The sequence below is a fragment of the Pleurodeles waltl genome, chromosome 10 (assembly GCF_031143425.1).
Source record: "Pleurodeles waltl isolate 20211129_DDA chromosome 10, aPleWal1.hap1.20221129, whole genome shotgun sequence".
NCBI classification, from domain to species: domain Eukaryota; kingdom Metazoa; phylum Chordata; class Amphibia; order Caudata; family Salamandridae; genus Pleurodeles; species Pleurodeles waltl.
The window spans coordinates 895102571-895119706 of NC_090449.1; the positions used below are offsets into that span (position 1 = coordinate 895102571).

Sequence of the window (17136 nt, forward strand, 5' to 3'; positions counted from 1 at the left end):
ACCCAAAAACCCGATCGGGCTGGGTAGAAGATAATCATTACATACAACAATGCCCTAACGGGGAAAGATCAACAAATTAATTATATATCATAAAACAACATAGGTGAAAAACAAAAAAAATATTTATTCATATAAATATATATATTCTTTTATTTACTTGTACATAAATATCAATGTAATATATTCATCCTATATTGACAACCCATCTAGTAAAACAACACACCAAAGGACAGATGGTGTGAGAAAAAGTGCTCGTGATAGATAGAAAGAAGAATGCATATTCCAATGAATCAAAAACCTATACAAAAAACATTAAACACAGTTGGTTGGTTCTTTTCTGTTTGCTGCATTAACTCCATTCCAAATCCTCAGAGAGTCTAAATCAATTCCTTTAATCCTCCAAAGATCCTCTGCAGAAACCAATCCAGACTATTATATATCCGTTGATGTTTCGACCCCTCTATACCTTGGGCCAAATCCCAGCTCCACAATGGGTCTTCTTCAGGACTAGTACGATGGGAGTCCCTTAAATATATCCTCAGACTTCTTCACTTCTTTTACTTGTCTACTTATGAGGAGATCATATCTAATTTTAAAATATCATTCCTCCTCATATACCAGGTCACCAATCAATTCCAATGCACTCTTCATTCACGTGTGAGCCTTCAGAAGACTGAGCGTTCACAAAGTGCTTTGTAAATGTAAGGGTAAATGTGCTGTGTTCAGAACTATAAAAAGACACATTATTATTGCACTATTCATGCTCTTTAATCTGCGTTTCGAAAATGAGAAACATCCTGTTAGAAATGGGGTCTCTGGTTGGCAATCAGTTTGCACTCTGTCCTAGCAGGGACACTCACTCTAGTCAGGGTAATGGAGATAAACACTTAAGATAACCCCTTCTCAACCCCTGGTAGAATGGCACCAGCAGTCAGGCTTATCTCAAAGGCAATGTGTAAAGTATGTGTACCAAAACACACAGTAAAACAGTGAAAACACTACAAAATGGACACCACACCAGTTTAGAAAAATAGGCAATATTTATCTAAATCAAACCAGACTAAAACGACAAAAATCCAACATACACAAGTCAAGCTATGAATTTTCATAAAAGAATAAGAGTCTTACTGCAGAGAAAACAATGGAAACGTTACACAAAGTACCTGGTTTGTGTAAAAAACAGAGCCGCACAGATGAGTGTGTGTCGGAAAAGTCAGTGATGAGTCAATTCCTTACTCGCAAGTGAGGCCGTGCATCGTTTCTTCTACAGTCGGGTAGGCGATGTGTTGTTTTATTCTCCCGCAAGAGAGCGATGCGTCAATTTCCAGACAGGGCACATTAGATCCGCGCAGGTTCACTATGATTTTGACGCCCAGAGATGTGTGACATCCGGCCGCACGGTATTGGAAAACCGCAGTGCATGGGATTTGCGTCGTTTTCAGCAGCTGCAAGTGGGTGTTGCATCATTTCTCCAGCCGCAATGCTGGTGATGCGTGTAAATCAGCCGTGAGGCACAACGCTTTGACAGCCGCATTGCAGGTGGTGCGTCAAAAATTTCCTCACACGGCTCCCGGTGCATGGATTTCAGTCCTTGTTCTACCAACTTCACCTTTCAAAGGACCAGGAACTGGATAGGTCACCACTTGGTAGGGAGGAGTCTCAGCAGAGAGTACAGGTGGTGGTAGGGCGAGTCTTTGATGGCCCTGCGACTTCAAAACAGGAGGCAAGCTCAGTCCAACCCCTTGGAGATTCTTCACAAGCAGGAATATATCACAAAGTCAAGTCTTTGTCCCCTTCCTCAGGCAGAAGCAGCAACTGCAGTATAGCCAGCCAAAGCCCAGTCACAGGCAGGGGCAGCACTTCTCCGCAGCTCTTCTCCTTGGCAGTGGTTCCTCTTGATTCCAGAGGAAAATCTATTAATGTGGGGTTTTGGGTCCACTACTTGTACCCCTTTATGCCTTTGAAGTAGGCAAACTTCAAAGGAAAGTGTCTGTAGTTCACAAGATCCCACCTTGCCCAGGCCTGGTTCCAGACACACACCAAGGGGTTGGAGATTGGATTGCACGAGTGTGGGCACAGCTCCATTTAGGTGTAAGAGACAACTCCTCCCTCCACTCTAGCCCAGATGGCCCCTCAGGATATGCAGGCTACACCCAAGCTTCCTTTGTGTCACTGTCTAGAGGGGATTCACAAACAGCCCAACTGTCAGTCTGACCCGGACAGGGAATACACAAGCAGTTACAGTCACAGAATGGTTTAAGCAAGAAAAGGCCCACTTTCTAAAAGTGGGGTTTTCAAACAGACTATTTAAAAAACAACTTTACCAAACGATGTATTTTTAAGTTGTGAGTTCAGAGAAACCATACTCCATATCTCTATCTGCTCCCGAAGACAAACTGCACTTATAAACATTTCAAGGCAGCCCCCATATTAACCTATGAGAGAGATAGGCCTCGCAACAGTGAAAAACGAATTTGGCAGTATTTCACTTTTAGGATATGTAAAACACATCAGTACATGTCCCACCTTTAACATACACTGCACCATGCCCATGTGGAAACAAGGGCCTACCTTAGGGGTGCCTGAGATGTACAAAAAGGGAAGGTTTGGGCTTGGCAAGTGGGTACACTTGCCAGGTCGAATTGGCAGGTTAAACTGCACATGCAGACACTGTAGTGGTAGGTATGTGTTGTGTTTACAGGGCTACGCATGTGGGTGGCACAATCAGTGCTGCAGGCCTACTAGTACCATTTGATTTACGGGCCCTGATTTACAGGCCAGGGGCACCTCTAGGGTCTTACTAGTAAATCAAATATGTAAATCATAGATAAACCAATCACCAATACAATTTATATAGGGAGAATATGCACTTTAGCACTGGTTAGCAGTGGTAAAGTGCCCAGAGTCCTAACGTCAACAAAAACTGGTCAGACAAAATAGGAGGAAGGAGGCAAGAAGTTTGGGGATGATCTTGCAAAAAGGGCCAGGTCTAACATATCCCTTTCTCTAATCACTGGAACTTCAGTGGCCTTGAGCCTTTGAGAAAAGCTGGTGGTGACCTGGAAGTGACCTTTATGGTATCATATGTCTGTTTTTCATAAAGCGATGACTAATCAAATAAGCCTGAAATGCACTGCTCACAGCTGTCTTTTCTGTAGAATTTTATGAATGTGTGATTCGGCTGAACAATCTGTATTGCGTCTCATGAATGTCTTCCTGAACTGCCTCTACAAGACAGTCACAGTTGCCCCATGTCAGGTCTCACACCAGTACTCAGTCCTGGACTTGACACTAACAGCACTTCAGGTGCTGAGACTTTGGAGCCCTTACTTGGGGACACTCTAAACTACAAGTCCCAGAATGGTGAGCTCTGCTGGCTAAAAAGCACCAAAAGGCTGAAGGTAGAACACATGACCGTAGTCAGATTGACAGCTGTGCGGCAACGCATTAGGATAATGTCTGGAAATAGTTTGCCACATGCCGTTTTTGGGTTATTTACATTCTTTTACCAATGACGTAGTTTACCATGTATTATATCCTTTATATTATGACTGTTTTCCTGTAGATTCTAAGGATAACATTTAAATAAGTTGTCAGTTCACATTTTATGCGCAATTAGCCATTGCATGCAATTTACGAGTTGGTTGTTTGGCATACCTAACTTGTGAAATCGCAGTATCGCTGTGGACTTTGCATTATAAAATCAGTCTAAATATGTAATGTACTTTTTAGACTTGTAGTAACAGCAATCAAAAAAGAACTTAAAGCCTCTTGATCCAAAGTTTATGTCCTCAACATTCTTGAAAAATAAGGTACACGGATTGATGTGTATTTTCTAGGAATATAATCTTTGTTTGTAACACTGTAACGTCTCCTTAGAGAATCAGACGCCTTCTTTGGTGCCATGATTCAAGTTATTGGTGTTTCTCAAGGCTCAAAGGGATTAGGTCCATTGTCTCTGGTTGGATTTTGTATCCTGTATACTAATTTTTAGGTGTAGGTAATAGTGCAATTCAGATATGGGTTTCTCTGGTGAACGCTTTCGAGGCATGAGGTCCAGACAGCTTCAGCTATGCATCCCACATTGACAATGGCAATACCTCTGGCATTGCCTAGAACGATTGGCTTTGCCATTGCTTGTTGTTCACAGTTTTCACTCTTTCTTTTTGTCAGATGGCACGAACTCTAGGAACATAAACCTTTCATGCAAAGCATAGTTTTCACAATTTAATACTGATGAAACGAAGAGAGGTATATTGAATGAAAACACGGATATCACTTTCTATAAAATGAAGCCTTTGGAGTACATCGGAGTTTGAAAGGGTTGATTCTGTTTTAGGTTACTGCTCCCACCAGTTTACAGCTAAAAGCCCGCATCTGGTATTTGTCGTTCGTGGGGTGGGGGGAGAGAGTGTAAGCATTGTGTTTGTTTGTATGTATGTTTGTTAGTTAACTGGAATTAAAGACTTTTCAACCTACAAACTAATGGTCTGAACCTCACAGAAAGGCACTTAAAAGGAAAGTGCAAGTTTAAGGATGTGGCCTTCCGTAGCTGACACTCCTATTTTTTTTGTCAGGAATACTGAAATCGGACTTGCACTGCTCAAGGAATTTGATTAGCTGCCCTTGGAAGAGATCCTGCAGTATCCCACATTCACCCTTATCCCAGTCGGGGAAAGACCCCAAGCAAAGCCTAGGCGTAAAATCGGGGTTGCGAGCTACAGGGGTATTCGGGAAGGAAATGTGGTCAAGCCCTCCACAACTGCCACCCAGTCTCATATCTCCCGCACCATCCAGGTAGGGGGGGGGGTCGCCAGATGAGCACTAAGAAGGCGATGGCACTTCGGGAGCCAAGCCAAGTCCCAGAGTGTCCTACAGACCATCGCTCAGTCCATATGGATCCAACGTTTTTCACTCACTCTATCCACCCATTCAGAAATAAAGTGTAGATGGACTGCTCAATAGTAGTTCAGAAGATTGGGGCAGGCCAGGCTGCCACGATGTCTGGGAAGCATGAGCAGTGTATTAAGAGATGTGGGGTCATTTCCCTTTCCAGATGAAGGAACAAAGATCTTTGCATATAGCGGGTGTCCTTTGCTGGGATGGGCATTGGGAGGTCCAAGTGGGGCAGAATATTAATTTTTAACACGTTCACTCAGCCCAGCAAGGATACATGCAATGACTTCCTTTGGTGCAGATCCTCAAATAGGGCCCTGCTGTAACGTGGTCAATTAGCTCGGGTCCAGGTCTGCAAGGAGCTAGTAATGGTAAGGCCCAAGTACTGGATGGAGTGGGTAGCCCACTGAAAAGGAGCCAGTACCTGCAGTCACGCAAGATGTTGTGGAAAGATGGTAAGATTAAGAGCCTGCAAAGTGGTCATATTGATCTTGTAGCCCGAGACTAGTTCAAACTCCTGCAAGTTCTGCACCACTGCTATAAAGGATGGATACAGGTTCCATCAGGGTCATCAGTTGTCATCCGCATAGAGCAGAACCTTGTGTTCCCGTCCTCCGAAAGATACTACCACAATGTCCGGAGCCTGATGAAGGCAAATCACCAACGGTTCCACAACCATAGCAAAATGTAGTGGGGACCAGGAACAGCTCTGCCAGGCGCCTCTCTGAAGCAGAATGGGTGTGGTAATATAGCAGTTTATCTGGACTGTGGCTGTTAGCGTGGCGTATGAAGCCATGATTTTGCTAAGCATGATGGGACCCAGACGTATCTTGATGACGACTGCCCACAAGAAGGCCGTCTAAAGACAGGGAAGGAATGTTGTGCATATGGGCCTTTTCTACCAGGTGGGCAAGGTGTTCGGTGTTGTCCGGGCCCTGCTGTTGCTAGATGAAGCCCACCTGATCAGGGTCGATCAGGCCAGGCAATATAGCCTCTAAATGATGGGCGAGCATCTTGGAGTCACTATTTAGTAACGCAATCGGCCTGTAGGAAGAGCAATGGGTAGGGTCTTTGCCAGTTTTAAGGATTAGTAGGATATCTGGCACTGACATCGTGCTTGTGAAACCAGTACTATGAGTGAGGGAGTTAATTAACCAGAGCAGGTGTTCCTTCAAGTAGGGGTAAAAAAAAAAAAAAAAAAAACCTTGTAGAAAGCGACCGGCAGGCGGCCTTGGATGTTCCCCACAGAGAGCTTTTTTAAGTTTTGCAGCAGAAAAGAACACTTTCAAGTCTTGGGAAGGCTGTGGTTCTAAGGGCGTGCAAAGGCAGTCCTGAAAGTATGAGTGGATAGCAGCTTGATTCAACCCCCCATCCAGTGTAGAGTGCCCGGAGGTAGGCCTGGAAGGCCTACTGTTTATCTGATTCTCGAATAGTGCCACAAGGGGCTTCTGTGTGTAGTGTGGTAATGTTAGAGCAAGTGTACTAGTGGCACGGTGTACGGGCCAACAGCGTGCCAAATTTACCACCTTCATCATAGTATTTTTGCTTAAGTGCTAAGTGAGATTGTTCCATTCCATTAACCTGATGAGCTCGCGACTGTCCTCGCAGCTGCGCAAGCTGCAGTTATTACACCCCAAGGGGTTTTGCTTATCAACACCCTCCAATGCACAAATCTCTTCTGTGAGTTTAGTTTCAAATAAGCACACTTCACGTGATCTGGCTTTTGCAAGGGAGAACCCTTAAAGTCGTCCCTAAGCATGTGAGGTGGGATGTCTGGTAAAGCATTAAGTTCAAAGCACTCCTGGATTGCATCCTGAATAGCAGGTCTGTCCACCAGGTCACACAGGAGCTGGAGGTGGGGGGAGGATAAGAAGCCAGCGAGGGGGGAGAGCGCTGCTTACCCGCCCAGCGGGACCAAGTCAATTCTATGTGTGCATGTACAGATTCTAGGTCGCACAGGACAGAATATGTGAGGAATATGTAATGGATGCAGGAATAGGACAGGTGGAAGTGTGCAGTATTCCTATCAAGCGCAGGATCTCAGACTAAGTTGAAGCCCTCTCCCACAACCACCTCCCCCTGAGACAAACCAAGGTGGCCCTTGAGTACTTTGCAGAGAAAGGAGTCCTGGGTGTGATTCGGGACACATAGGTGAGGAGGGTCAGTGTAGAACGGGCTCTACTATCACTACCAGAAAACGCCCTCCCGGATCGCTGACTAAATGTGTCAACTTAGTAAAGAAGCCCCCTTTCAAAAGGACAGCTACCTCCAATGTTTTAGACTCTGTATACACCCAATATTAGGATGGTATCTTGGATGTGACATGCGGTGACAGTATTCCCTGAGCAAATGAGTCTCCTGTAAAAAAAAATTATATTGGGGTCCTGTTGAAGAAGGTAGTGCCATAGCTGCTCCACTTACTGGGTGAGTTAAGCCCCTTCACATTCAGAGATTGAGGTCTAGTTCTAGTCCGGGTCCCCCTATCCTACCTAGTGCAAGTGTGACACTGAGGTAGCGGTACCAGTTCTGCCGAACTATGCGGGCAGATCCAAGGGGGACGAAGACCCTCAGTCTCGTAACCTGCCCCTCAGGTGAGCATGTAGGAGCATGTGCAAGGCAGACCAAAAACCAAAACAAAACTAATGGGCAAATAGGGCCCAACATTGCAAGGCCCTCCAATCAGCAGACTGATGAGAAGCCCCATCAAGATCTGAAGAGGTGTCACCTCAAGTGGAGTGTAGCCCTAGTGGGATGAGGGAAAAACAGAAAAAGAGGTGCAAGTGGCAAATACCTAAGCGTATGACTCGGCAACACAGTCAATCACACAGATCGAAGTACAACAAAGGAAAACCTTATGAACCCTGCCCGAGACAGCAGGACCTGCGAAAGAAAGAATAAAGTTAGTATGGCAATGTGCTCAAGCATATGGAGGAAGGCAGGTGCAGTCAACACTAAAGACAGTCAAGCATTGCCCACAGAGGGCTGACAGCATTCCTGCTTCATGTTCAAGTGAGATATAATGTCCTCTTTTGCAGGTCACACGGCTCTCGCCTCAGCACCGCGGTGACGACCACATCTGACAATCGTGCTCCAGGTCGGGCACATCCATTCTGCTCCTCCAGGGTGGCGAGTGAAGAATCCCGGTCCAGGGTTCCCTCAGGCAGGCCCAATGTGCATTTGGTTTCAGTCAGTGACCGCACCAGTTGTTGTTTGTCTTTCCACTGGAAGAGAAGACTAAAAAGATGGGTCCATTGATACTTGAGCCCCTGTTACCATAGCTTCCCTGTGACCAGTTTAAAGTCCCTACGCTCCTTAAGAATGAGAGGAGAGAAGGTCCTGAAAGATTTGCAGAGTGCGACCGCAAAAGACTAGGACTGCTTTACCCTGAGCCAACCTCTGAATAACCTTTTTCTCCTGGAACAAGCGGACCCTGGTTAGAGTGTTTGGGGTAGTGTCTGGGTTTCCAGAGTTGCAATGCTATGGGCTCTGTCCAGGATCAGGGATAGTTGCTCCAAACCCCCCGACCCCCCAGGATGGTTTGGAGTAAGTGTCTTGTGAAGGCCATGATGTCCTCTCCTTCCACACCCAAGGGATTCCCCGGATGCAGATATTATTTCTGCGGCTGCTGTTCTTCAAATCTTCCTTTTTGGCCTGAAGTTCAATCTGTTGGTGCTCCAAAGCATCTGGCGGGCACCAGAGCACCTCTTGGTCCTCCGTGTGAAAGTCCATGATGTCCTCAAGGTCATCTACCCTTCTGCTCACCTCTGATTTCTCTACAGAGATCTTTCATGCAGCTGTTGAAACTTGCTTTAAGGGAGCAAATATTGTGTTTAATGTCCTATAAATATTTTGTCCATATACTCCTGGGGCTTGTGTTGATGAGTCCCCCCCCCTCCCTCCCCCAAACCCCCTTAGTCAAGATCGCAGGAGAATGCTTGGACTATAAAAGACATGACAGAGCTGTCTCAGGAGGATTTGGCCCTCCGCATATTGTTGTGGGGAGGTTACGTGTCATTTACAAGGGGGGAAGCCTGCATTTCCATCCAGGTCCAGACGTCACAAGATCAAGTACACCCCCAGCCAGATGAGTAGCTTGTTGTCCCATATTAGCAGTTAGGACCCAGAGGCTGAGCAAGGCAAATTCAGAGACTGGAGAGGTGGGGGAAAGAGTGGGGTGGGTTAAGGGGTGGAATTAGACTGGAGGACGATGAAGGAGATGCGCTAGTGGGCTTCCACTGGCGAGGCCTGGCACCTTCACTGCCACTCAGCAGGCTCAGAATCCAGTACCATGAGAGGAGTAAGTATCCCTGCAGCAGGCCCAGTATCTGCCAGAGGGGCCCTCATCACAAGTCGCATTTGCTATGTTCTAACCCGAAAGGGCCCCCGGCAGCAAAAAAAAGAAGGAAGAGTTCTCTGGGGCCAGCACTGCACTCGGGCTTTTCAGAGAGTCCTGTTGGGTTCTAGTAAAAGAAAAATCTCCTGTACCCGAATGTCTGAAGTGAATTTGTGTTTTAGTGTTCTCAAATTATTGTAACAATTCAAAGTGTAGCATATACTGTGGTGTATTGATGGGTACACAAAAGGATTTGAACTAGGAACAAAATAGAGATACCAACATATCAAGTGCTCCGCTATTCTGTATTTATATGATCTTGCTTTATTGGCCACCAAGTATGTTGATGATAGTGAGTACATAACTAATTAGGAGTTTTATGAAACTTCCACATGGTAGGAAGCATCTCCCCACTCGGAGTCAAGTAAGTACAGGTTAACCTGCTTCTCATGTTCCTTGCTGCTACAGGCAATTTAGCTTGTAGAGTGTGCTACGCAAAACTAATAAAGCATGTCTTGTTTTACTGGCAGCCTGCACTGGCGGTTTTGGGGGTTTACTAGAGTCATGGCCTTGATGACAGAAACAATTTGTTGTCTAAAGCATGCTGGAATTGCTTCTTTCAAAAAATACCTAGAAAACCTTATTTGAAGACTGACACTCCTTCCAGGAGACGAGAAGTTCTCTAAAAAGCGGCTTTAGTATAAAATCGTAAGATAAGTGTTTACATAGTGAAATGTGTAAAGGTGCGTTTGTAAATGCAAAGTGACATTAGGTTTACCTGATCTGGAGGATGGATACACTTGAAACATTGAAAAAGATGCGTTCCTTGTGCAGACACGAGTGAAGGGTGCAGGGAATGCTCTGACTGGCTGGTAGCAATGACTGCCACCAAACTGCCCTTGGAAGTAGCTTCTTTTACCAGGTCTTTTAAAACTGCACGGAAAAAGACAAGATAGACACTTGTTGCTCTTATACAGAAAGTATTCTTTTCAACACTTTGAACACATCAGTGACTTAAAAACAATTAAAATAATTTTTTGAATAGGCCACAATTCTTGCTTAATTTATTAGGAGTATTAATAAATAAAAGACCTGACCTTGAGGGGCAGTGAAGTTCTTCATCGAATCACAGTGACTGCAACAGAAAAGCCCCCCAGCTCAATCATACAGCTCAGCTCATGTACAAATAAATCAATCATTTTGAACTAACACTTATTTTTATACATCAAGTTTGAAATCGTATTTCATCAAGGACATCGTTTGCTTATAATCAAATCTTGGAAATTCAGTGAATCAAATTTTCTTTGTAAAATGAAAGGACGTTGTCACCGGTGCAAATGTGCGCATCAAAAGCATCGATTGACATTCCGATCTACTGTTGTAATCGGTCACCACTTTGAAATATATTGAAGCATTCCACACACCAGTACATTCTTTATATCAGTGGAAAGGATTTTGCACAGGTCACTTGAGAGTGCTCCAGCATTTTCAAATAGTGTGAAAGGATGGGGTAAATATTTCAAAAGCCAAAGGGGTGTGGTCTGATGCCCATCATGCTGGACACAAGTTATAAGAGCTCCGATCTCGCGCCTATTTCTTGGCCTATATTCTCCCCACCCCCTTCTTTCACTGACTACTTGGCCAAAGGCCAGGAAGAATCAGGGAGAATCCTCAGCAAAGACATCCATTCTGGGTCAGGTAGTAGGGCAGAGGAGGTGGCGCTGGACTCTTGAGGAGTAAAATATTCTCCCACACTAACTGAGCTTAGACGTGACCGCACAACAGGCTAGAGAGGACGTAAGCATTAAAAGGTGCACCAGTGCACACACCTCGACCCTCAGGCCATGCTAGACCTTTAGCCCAGTGGGAAAGTTGTGGGTTGATTGGCAGCATTGCTGTTCCCCGGACCCCACTGTGCCTGGTTCCTGATTTCATATGTAATCCTGGGGGGCCCATGTCAGAAAGATGCTCATGCACCACTACTTCTGTGGCCTTTACTGTGACCACATCAAACTGCGGACATCTTGCACAGGATAGATAAGTGAGGCATGACTGGGCCATTGCTGAGTGTGTCAGATGACACCATTTGATTGTCTGATGTGCAGTTCTTTCTAATAGCCATGCGTTGATCAAGGGTATGGTGTACTCCACACCAAAACAGAACATTCACAAAGGCTTTAACATCCGATCTCATCTGTGGCAGGCCCAACTGGTCACTACTGGCACAAAAAGATGATTCTTTCACAAGAGAAATAATCCTCAAGGCCTTTTCAAGAGGTTCTGGAAATAAAATGGTAAGGTGGGAAGAGATATGACCCTGCTACATTAGGGTCTACGGAAGACAGTGGACTGAGTGACAGAGGTGGAGGGCAGCATCTCTGAACTCAGACACAATCAAGAACCTACACACATAACATCCAACAACTGAAAGCAGCCTCCAGTGATCTATCGACACAAGTTGAAGCAGAGGAATGACCCTGCGGCAATACAGTGAGGTTCATTGGTTTTCCTGAATGAGTAGAGGAGTCTAGCTCAATAAGTTCCATGAGACAGAGCTGTGCAACTTTCTGACAGAGGAAGAACTCTCTGCATACGGGCCAATCTGCCAAACCAAAAGCAGCTCTGGCAAAAATGCTGAAACCAGACCTGCACACTTTGACTCCTCGGGAAATCTCCCTCTTTCCACCCATCCATCCATCCATCCTCTCTCTCTCTGATCGCTTTCTATCTACCTAGCTATCCCTCTCTCTTGAAGCCTCCTACTCGTGCTACAATTAACCTCAGGGAGCTGGAGAAAGTGACAGAGGCATCAGGAGCAGTCTTGGGCTTTCATAATAGACCTCCAAGGGCTCCACCCTACCAAGGAAATGCCTGGTAGATTAGAAGGCCTGCTCAGCTCTGCCCTGCATGTTTTCTGATTTAAAAAACTACACCTGTCCAGTAACCCAAGGCCACACCATGTGGCGCCAGCAGACCTTTAATAGCAAGATTCATGAAATACAGGGATACGGACTTAATCCTGAGAATGTCTAAGGAGAAAGAGAAAGTCTTGTTTGGCACATTAAGAAAATTGCTTGCGTATGGGTCGCTGAGTTTCATCCCTGAAAAAGAGATGAGAAATTGACAGTGAGCAGATGACACCACTGGTGGACCCCCGAAGGGGAGATACCCTAAACAGTAGAAGCAAAGGCTGCAATGTTGGTGGAGCACAAGAATAGTAGCTCCTCATCCCTGGAGGTGGCAGAGAATCTGGATAGAGAGATGTCAGAGTTTGAAGGGCCTACGTGGGAGCGGCACAGGGGTTGTGGATGGAGTACTCTGCATAAGAGATCCTTGATAAGCCATATGCGGGGGAGAAGATGGGGGCTTGTGATCAAGCCCTTGATCTACTTGGTGTGAGGACTACCATGGAAAACTCTCCAATCGTGATTGCTTTGTAAAAAGAAAAATCTTCTGCATGACCCTCAATATAGTCCTAGAGGCATATGAAAGCTGAAAACGTCATTACAGTGATATTGAGGAAGACTGGGCATATCTCTGTTGTCCTAGGGGGCTATATGTTCATTCAAGGGGCCACAAATGTAGTTAGTTATCTTTTATGGGTGAGGGGAGAAAAGTATATATATGCAATAGATGCTTTTATACAGAAGTATGGGAAGGTGGGAAGTTGGAGGACATACCAATACAGTTGGTTATTAGATTTGTTTCATACACTGACATTCGCTAATAGAAGCCAGGACCAAGGTGGATCACTGCCTCCCTAACCCATACCATGACAATGGAGACAAATCACATATCATGTAATGTGAACGGCCTTAATAACAAGATGACGGGGACAGTAATGCAAAGTGTGAAGAAACACTCTTGCTGCTTTTTGTTACAGGAAACATCTCTTGGGCATATAGTGTGACTTTTTAGAGATGATTCTGTTACACCAGATTCTATCATTTGGGCTTCACATGGACAGCCATTCTCCTTGTGCAAACATTCCCCTTTGTAGTAATGAGCGCTCTAATGGACGATCTGGTTAAATATGTAGCAGGGATGGGATCACTGGAGGGACAATGATAGACTCATTAGCATATGTCCTTACTTGCTTTCTAGACAATACCTTAAATTGCAAGCCTATCTTGGACTCCTCTTCCAGAATGTTGATCACAAGAGGGCATTTCAACTCTAATTAGTCCTGGCCTAGACGTGAGAAGCGTAGCCCAAGTACATAGACCTAGGGATCCGTCGAAATGGCCAAACTTCCCTGGGCTCTGACACACCTGTAGGAGACGGCACGTACAGGACAGACAATACACCTTTTACTCTGCTCAGTATCTTTCCTTTCGGATATACTACATATAGATGCCAGTAGGATACAGGTGTGGTCACAAGAACACCAACCCTCCTGAGAGGGCTGTAAGTTCAAGTGGAGTTAATTCACATACTTAATCGATGTCCCAGGGGCATATATTAGAAAACCAGTGACTGAAAGATGATGAGGTATCTGAACTGCTCAGACAAGAGATTACAGACTACTTTGAGATATATGCTAAGTCTGTCCCTTGTACTGCCATGCTCTGGGAAGCTTTTAAAACAGTGGTTAGGGGAAAGGCCGTCTCTTTTCGAAGGGAAAAAACAGGATACATACAGCAGGAACTAGATATGGTTGAACACCAAATTGCCCACTTAGATCCACAACTAACCACTTAGATCCACCACTAGAACAAGCACACAGGCGCCACCCATAGGCAATTAGCTAAAGCTAGGGTTAACCCTAAAGCAAAAGGTGCGGGATAAAGCGCAGGCAACTTGCCTTGCTCTCATTATAAAACCTATGACTCTGGTGCTAAGATGGGCAAACTACTTCACTAGCTAGAAGAAGTAGGGCCAGGGCCAGGGTTGCCCCCCTCCCCCAATACTTCTCAATGAAAATTTCCAGGTTACTGAGGAATTAGCAATAGCGGCCATTCACCAATTATTGTAGATCACAATAAAACCCTTTGCAGATCGAAATTAAACACTAAATAATATAAAATCTAGTAATTTGTACGATGCTCACTGTGGAGCGTGAGGAACTAGGTCTATTAACAGAGAAGGTGAACCAGCAAACTATATCGGACATGTCAACAGACAAGACACCTGGCCCCAAAGGTTCCCTTTGATTATTATTTTTTTTTTTTTTAAATATACCTTGTTGACGCTACGCTTGAAAGGAAATGTACAATGATACTATGCCTACTAAAACCGTACTGCTCGATTTATGCAGTGCCACATTAGCTTTGCTACTGAATACTGACACACCACTGTACAAATACGCGTCATATTGTCCAGTCTCTTTAATAAATGTCCAAGTGAAAATCCTGGCAAGGATTCTTGCGGACACAATACATACAGTGATTTTCATGCTGGTTAAAGGCAATCAGCATGGCTTCCTACTAGACAGGAATACACACCACTGCCTGTGACATCTACATGTAGGTCTGGCAAGAGGGGACGAATTTGATTTCCCCACCCTGCCATATGGGTGCCAGATGGTTCAGAGTCTGCATTGCTCAGCTGAAATCTGGTGTGCCTTGTTTCTGGTTAGTTTTGTGCATGCATGCCCAGAATCAGTATAGACATGCCAGCTAGATTATTACTTAAAGCTTCCCAAATTTAAATGCCAGCAACACTGCAATACTGCCAGGCTTTCCACTATGCCTGGGCATATCATCGTCTCCATAGAGATCTACCTCTGCGTCAGGTGCTAAGGTTATGTCCTTAGACACTTTCGAGTTTTGCTGGGCCCAGAGTGAAGTTCACTCTATTGCATTTCAGGATCGCATGGCAGAGTTTAAGGTAAACAACTATGGAGGAAGGCTGTCGCTATGCCGCAGGATGAAACCAATTAACATGTAAGAAATTCAATAGGCTCTGCCTAGCCCTCGCTTTCAACACTGCGAGCCATGTCAATACTGCTCAGGGGGCATCGCTGTCCAGAGGCAACTGCCACCGCCCAGCTTGTGCTTGATCAGAGACCCGCTCAATAACCGCCGCGAGGCCCCAGGGTTCGCCAGCGGTGCTCTCCAGTCAGCTGCAAGTGTTGGCCATCTGTTCGAGCGGGGGCAGACGTCTGTTGGCATCGTCCCCATTAAGACCCGGCAAGTGAGATGCGGTGGGGTTGGAGGGTATTAATATGTAGAAGGCGCTCCCCAGGCTGCAACAGAGTTAAGAGGCAATGTTGGAGGACAGCTTGGTCACGCCCTCATTCTCCTGCTATTTAAGAACATGAAACAAGATTTGGAGGCATGAGACCTCTATCCTAGTTCCTATGATGGGAACGGGAGCCTGCTTCATTACCTTGTTTCTTGTACACCCTCCAAAATAATCCAGACCTGGCTCCCCTCCTGCCAAGTTCTGCGAGGAGGGCAGCAAGCAGTGGCCTCCTCAGGAGCTTGGCCTCGAGAGGGCTGATTTTGGGAAGGTTTGCCAGTTTTGTTTTGTACACCTCTAGTGCATGCCTGAGCTGAAGGTGTTGGTGAAATTAGGGACTGTTCCTTTAAAAAGGTGATAACCTAATGACAGTTTGAACCCTACAAAAAGAAGGGAATCCTAATGATCAGAAGATAGAGCCCTCACGCTCCCTAATGGGTTTCATGCTTCATCATTGGGCTGCTCCTCGTTGGGCCGGTGCTGCAGTGCCCAACGGGGCCTGCAAGGGGGCTCTTTGTTAGAGGTCTTCTGATATGCCACAATGATGGATGTATTTGGGGGTATTGTGAGTCTAGGGTGGCGTGCCGGGTTAAGTGCTAGGTGAATTAAAACTGCCTAAGGGGTATCTACTCAGTTTTAATAAAGTAGTCCCCTTGACAGAAATAAAACGAAGCAGAGTACCGTTGCTTGCGCTCAATGGACCTTGACAGCCTCACAGTGAGTGTTATTGGGTCGACATGTTTGAAGCCTTATGGTCCAGCTGGATCTTCTGCGTTTTGGTCAGGACCAAATAAATCCCTACCCTACACCTCAATGGGATATGTGATGAATAGGTATTCCGAAATAGACTAGTACTTACTTTGGTACAGCGAGAAAAGGTATATTCCAACCCTGTTTAACAGTTCAGTGTTAACTGTTAGGTCTAGGCAGAGTAAAGCACACAGCTATGGAGAAAAGTGGTCCCATATGGTGTTGAGCCTGTAACCTACCCATCTCTGCCTTCCAGCCTTTATTATTTGACTACGATAAGATGGGAGCATGGATACTGGACCTTCGCTATCTCCTAGACCCCTCCCTCCTATTTTGATTAACTGTTGGTTAAATTGTGTCTTAGAGAGCTGAAAGTAAAGCTGCATTTCAGGACGGAGCGCATGTGACTACCCTTCCAGATGTCCCATAGAGTGGGGAAGCCTGATCCTGCCACATCTGGTGAACCGTTTTGATTGTGCGGTGTGACAGAAGTAACAACCGTCCCAAAGGGGAGTCTTTTAGGTCAGCCTGCCCTCCCTCCCCAACACCTGCAGTGTCACCCTCCATGACAAAAACACCAATTTGGTTACTTCAGGGAGGTTCCTCGGGATCACGTTGCCATTCCGGAGGCCCATCAGCTTGTCCAGCCCTAGAAGGGAGAGTTCTACATCGTAGGCCTGGTCGTACTACACTCTGCTAAGCCATTAATTTACCACCAGTATTTTGGAAATGCAAAAGTATAGCTTTAGGTCAGCCATCGCTATTCCTCCATCATAAAACAAGAGACGGTATTGAGTCCTGGTGATGCGGGGGAGCTTGCCAGTCTAGAGGAAAAAGCGGATTTCCGGGGCTCCACTTATAAACCTGGAGTTCGGGATCAGCAGCGGGAAATTTTGCAGAGTACATAGAAAACGAGGAAGGGCCATCATTTTGCTAAGGTTACACCAGTGTGATGGTCTTTTTCCATTTTGTTA

The 17136-nt window shown here is 45.5% G+C and overlaps 1 protein-coding gene across 2 annotated transcripts in view; it reads right to left on the minus strand.

The window, feature by feature from the left end:
* The window catches only part of PEX1 (peroxisomal biogenesis factor 1), a 729162-nt gene that overhangs the window by 398101 nt on the left and 313925 nt on the right, over window positions 1-17136 (minus strand). For both annotated transcript variants that reach the window (XM_069211642.1, XM_069211643.1), the window contains exon 13: window positions 10008-10162. In XM_069211642.1, coding sequence (XP_069067743.1) covers window positions 10008-10162 — 155 coding nt within the window. The remainder of the gene's footprint in view (window positions 1-10007; window positions 10163-17136) is intronic.